Genomic DNA, 5,325 nt, shown 5'->3' with positions numbered 1-5,325 from the left:
GTATTTTTGATGTGGTGATAACCTCTAGATATTTCTCTAGGAAAGACAATTGTGAACCCATTATTGTTGATTGTGGAAGATTTAACTGAACTAGGTCCCGTAGTTTTTACCTTCGCATTGGAGGATTTTCCATGTAAAAATCTTAGTGTCTTGCTTGTGGGTTTGCTTGATTTTTATTTTGCTATTGTGTTACTATTTAATTTGTACAAAGAGGGGTAGATTAATTCCGCTGAGCATCTAAAATTGGTGTTCACCCCTAACACACACTTACAATATCTTTCCAACGTGAGATTCAAACCTTTTCAAACTCACACGTGTATATTTGACAACTCTCCAAGTTTCCTGATGAGTTTTCTGCTGCAAGCTTAAGCAACTAGTAGAAAATATTGATCATAGTGTGAATTATTCTTTCTTTTAAGCAAAATATGTAGAAAATATTGATCTCGTGGTAAATGGAAAGAAAAATATGTAGGATCCCTATACCAATCAAAAACTAGCCAAATCTTCAACTCTGTAACCCTAAACTTTGGTTACCAATATGCAAACACGTTTTTCTGGAATTCTTAAACCAAGTACGTACATGTTTTAAACAAGAATAACATAAGAGAATTAAAATAAGAAAATTTACAGTGCACCAATGTTCTTAAGGCCAAGAACAACCCCAACCCCAATAATGTGACCCACAGACCCACATGCCAAGGTATCTGCAAGAGTGAAACCAGCTGGGTCACCAGTCTGCAGCCCTGAGTCCCTTGCTTCAAGCTTTAGCCCGGCTGTCGATTTCCTGTTCGCGGACGGCGCCAACCCGAACCTTCCGGCAAACAGCATCAGGCTTGTAGAAGTCACAATTATCTGTCCCACAAATACAAGTTACTCATCTCTTCAGTTAATTTCTCAAGTGAAATGGAGAGGAGCTAATATACTTCTCAAATCCTTACCAAATTTGTGGGTGAACCAATGAAGTCGCAGCGAGCACCCAAGGCTCCCTTTCCCTTGCGCCTCATTGGTTGAACTGCTGCCTGAATGATGGGAAAATACTTCAGCTTACAACTGATTAAAACATTGTAAGCATACGCTGAACACGACGCACAAATTTGACAAGATCTAACATAAAATTATAAGGTTATGGTTGAGCAATCTAACCCATTTAATTAAATAGATTAGATTAGCGTTAACTTACATAATCTTATACTTATACCTCGATATAACTCAAACCCTATACGCAATATTTAGGCCGACAATTTTTAACACAACCGACAAACTCAACATGAAATTGACGTGTTAGAATTATGCGATATGACCCGTTTAATTAAATTGGTTGGGTTAACGTTGACTTAAATAGTCTTATACACATGTATCGACATGAACAAATCACCTCTGATACATAGTGAACTCCAATTCTTTATACTAGCTAGCAAGAACATGATCATGCTTGAAAAAGCACTTGGAAAGGAAAAAATCGACTGCTTATAATGTGTAAATTCATTAGAATGTAGGGAAATTAGGGAAGCTAACCAGACTTCGAACAGGAGCTGCTGCTGAAACATTGGGTTTGAGCCCATTATACTGTGGGAGAGAAGTGACGACAGCTGTTGCCATTTTTGGATGCCGATGCAGATTGATTTCTCAAGCTGTGTAAATGAATCTCCTCTCTCTGTCTTAGTTTTATTATTTTCCAATTTCATGAGTCCAAAAGTAATATAAACTACTCAATAATAAATGATCCACTACAGCCACATGAGCAGTTTGTGGCTTCAGAATGCGATGCTTGGATACACTTGGATACTTGCTGCTGATGTGGCACTGTGCCATTGGACTTATCCAATTTGGATAAGGTTTTTGGGTGCCTTAAGTTAGAGCTGAAATTTCATGGAAATCAAATCCCTGTCTTGAGCTGGAAACGGCCCCGTATTGGAGGAGATCTAATGCTCTAAGCCTCTAAGTACCCAACAAATCACCCAATATTTTATTTCCTTTTTTTATTTTTATTTTTTATGGCATTATGGAGTTCTAAAAAACCCCGCATTTTTTTTTTCAAAAAAAAAATTAAGCATGATATTTTATTAAATATCTAAGCGACCAAAGGATTAATAATACTAATACTCCAAGGTTTATTATATTTTTTTTTTTTTTAAAAAAAATTTCTAATAATTTTTTTTATTGCGCGTGTAGTGTCACACGACACTCAAACCGTGGTGAACATGGAGCTACACGGTGGTGCGTGTGGAGCACCGTCGGGTTGGATTGATACACAATTATTATTTTCTCAAAAATTAAAAGTTATATGGACAAAGATAAATGTGTGGCTCTAATACCAACAGTGGTGCAAATGGAGCTAAGCGGTGGTGCGTGTAGAGCACTACCGAGTTGGGCTGATGCACAACTACTGTTGTCTCAAAAATTGAAAGCCATATGCACCGTAACAATTGTGTAGCTCCGATACCAATATTAGAAAAATAAAAATACACAACATAATAATTTCCTTAACAATGTAAGGTGTGAATGAAAAATTTGGGTCCATTAACTATATGAATCTTAAAGAATGATTTGATAATTTTAAACTTTAAATATATATACAAAACGCTCCGTTTGGATATAGTAGACACACCCAAAACGCACCGTTTCTTAAAGTGAAATTTCTATGCTGCCCAGACTCGCCGACTGCCATGTCATCTTCATCGTCTCTGTGAGCACTGCACGATCATTTGGCAACAGGCAAGAGGATTTGGCCTCTGTGATGGTCGCTCTCTGCCGCAAGCTCTCCACCATCGCCACCCCTAACATTTTTCCTCAAAAGCAAGGACACCCACAAATAAATTCAACGCAAATTTTCATTCCTTTCTCTCAGCTTCAGCGACGAAGGCTTCTAGAGACGCGGCTCGTCTCTGTTCTCGATGGCTGCACCAACCTCGTCCAAATCAAACAAGTCCACGCCCATATCCTCCGCAAAGGCCTGGACCAATGTTGTTACGTTATAGCCAAGCTTGTACGCATGCTTGCTCAGCTCGACGTCCCGGTTCACTCCTACCCTCACCTTGTCTTCCAACAGGTCAACCACCCAAACCCCTTCCTCTGGACTGCTCTCATTCGTGGGTATGCTGTTCAAGGACCATTCTCCGAGTCTGTTGTTTTGTATAATCGTATGAGAAGGGAGGGTACTGGGCCCGTGTCGTTCACTTTCTCTGCGCTTTTTAAGGCTTGTGGTGCAGTTCTTGACGTGGATTTAGGGCGGCAGATTCATGCGCAGACGATTTTGATTGGTGGGTTTGCTTCTGATTTGCATGTTGGTAATACTATGATTGACATGTATGTGAAATGCGGGTTTTTGGATTGTGGGCGCAAAGTGTTTGACGAAATGGATGAGAGGGATGTGGTTTCTTGGACTGAGTTGATTGTTGCATATGCGAAGAGTGGAGATATGGAGTCAGCGGGGGAATTGTTTCGTGAGTTGCCTGTGAAAGATATGGTGGCATGGACGGCAATGGTCACAGGCTATGCTCAGAACGCTAGGCCAAAGGAAGCATTAGAGTTCTTCGAGAGAATGCAAGATGCAGGTATGGAGACGGATGATGTTACATTGGCAGGCATCATTTCAGCCTGTGCACAACTGGGTGCGAATAAGTATGCAAACTGGGTTCGGGATATTGCCGAGAAATCTGGATTTGGGCCGACTAGAAGTGTTGTTGTGGGATCCGCATTGATAGATATGTACTCGAAGTGTGGGAGCATAGAGGAAGCATGTAAGATTTTTGAAGGAATGAAGGAAAGGAATGTGTTTTCTTATAGTTCAATGATTTTGGGGTTTGCAATGCATGGTCGTGCTCATGCAGCAATGCAGTTGTTTTGTGAGATGTTGAAGACTGAGACAAGACCCAACAGGGTCACTTTTGTAGGGGTGCTTACAGCGTGCACCCACGCAGGTTTAGTGGAACAAGGTCGACAATTATTTGTAAACATGGAAAAACGTTTTGGTGTTGCTCCATCGGCAGATCACTATGCTTGCATGGTAGATATGCTTGGTCGAGCTGGACAGTTGGAAGAAGCACTTGAGCTTGCTGAAACAATGCCAATGAAGCCCAATGGAGGTGTGTGGGGAGCGCTGCTTGGCGCATGTCGCATTCACAAGAATCCAGAAATTGCTCAGATTGCTGCTAACCATCTCTTTCAGCTAGAACCTGACGGTATTGGAAACTACATCTTGCTCTCTAACACATATGCATTGGCGGGAAGGTGGGATGATGTTTCAAGGTTGAGGAAGTTGATGAGAGAAAAAGGCTTACAAAAGAATCCGGGGTGTAGCTGGGTTGAAGCAAAAAAGGGGGTAATTCATGAGTTCTATGCAGGCCAGATGACCCATCCAGAATCCATTAAGATTAAGCAGGCATTGGAGGATCTTCTGGACAGATTAAAGGCTCATGGTTACCAGCCAATCCTAAGCTCTGCCACTTATGATATTAGTGATGAAGAGAAGAAGCGTTTACTAATGCATCATAGTGAGAAGCTAGCCTTGGCATATGGGCTGCTCAGTACAGATGCTGGTTGCACCATTAAGATCATGAAGAACATCAGGATATGTGAGGATTGCCATGCGTTCATGTGTAGCGCATCTCAAGTCACAGAGAGGGAGATTGTTGTAAGGGATAACATGAGATTTCACCACTTTCATAAAGGGGCATGCTCTTGTGGTAATTTTTGGTGATCAATGTTGGAGTCTAAACAATGATGAAGGTGTAACACCAACCCTTTACAATCCTTTAAATATGTGGAGGATTGGTGATCAAGCCAGTTTTCAAGCAGGTCCGTCATAATAAAAAGGTCATATATCAAGATTTCAATATCAGATGAAGACAATTTTTATGGCGTTGAAAAGCTTATTCAAGTGGCTACAAAGTCGTATTTCATGAAGGCTTTCCAATTTTAACATTTACTGAATCAAAGTGGGTCATCAAGTGAAATACAAACACGGTACCCGAGTGGCTCGGTCAATCCTTGAGAGGCTCGATCAATGCCCGTTCGATCGAGTGCTACATTTTACAACAACTTGAGACGTTCGGTCGCTAGCCAGTCAAAGCTTCTTCGACCGAGGACTTCATCGCAAAGGTCCGTTCGGCAATTTCATTTTATTTTGCTTTCCTAGTAGGTTTTTGGACTTATTTTTCCATATAAACTCACTTAGGACAGCCTTAATTAGCAGCTGAGTTTTTTTTCTTGTTTTGCCTCAAATCATTGATTTTGTTTTTGGTTTTGGAAAGAATTATGAGTCGTATATTTGTTAACTATGCAACCCACTACACCACGCTGCATCAATTGGTAATGTAATTGTTA

The 5,325-nt window shown here is 40.7% G+C and overlaps 2 protein-coding genes across 2 annotated transcripts; one reads left to right on the top strand and one right to left on the bottom strand.

Moving 5' to 3' along the window:
* Positions 1-494: 494 nt before the first annotated feature.
* PSAK (photosystem I subunit K) lies at positions 495-1,704 on the bottom strand. The gene is made up of 3 exons (XM_059582673.2): positions 1,516-1,704; positions 939-1,019; positions 495-852 (listed from the first exon to the last, which is right to left on the bottom strand). The coding sequence occupies exons 1-3, from the start codon at positions 1,597-1,599 to the stop codon at positions 625-627; spliced, it is 393 nt and encodes a 130-aa protein (XP_059438656.1). The 5' UTR covers positions 1,600-1,704; the 3' UTR covers positions 495-624.
* Positions 1,705-2,683: 979 nt separating this feature from the next.
* LOC132171375 (Pentatricopeptide repeat (PPR) superfamily protein) lies at positions 2,684-5,325 on the top strand. Its single transcript, XM_059582672.2, has one exon. The coding sequence runs from the start codon at positions 2,738-2,740 to the stop codon at positions 4,697-4,699; it is 1,962 nt and encodes a 653-aa protein (XP_059438655.2). The 5' UTR covers positions 2,684-2,737; the 3' UTR covers positions 4,700-5,325.

Source organism: Corylus avellana, chromosome 1, assembly GCF_965113065.1.
Source record: "Corylus avellana chromosome 1, dhCorAvel1.hap1.2, whole genome shotgun sequence".
Taxonomy (NCBI): domain Eukaryota; kingdom Viridiplantae; phylum Streptophyta; class Magnoliopsida; order Fagales; family Betulaceae; genus Corylus; species Corylus avellana.
The sequence above is the reverse complement of the archived record's forward strand: the minus strand, read 5'-3'. Positions and strand labels throughout refer to the sequence as shown.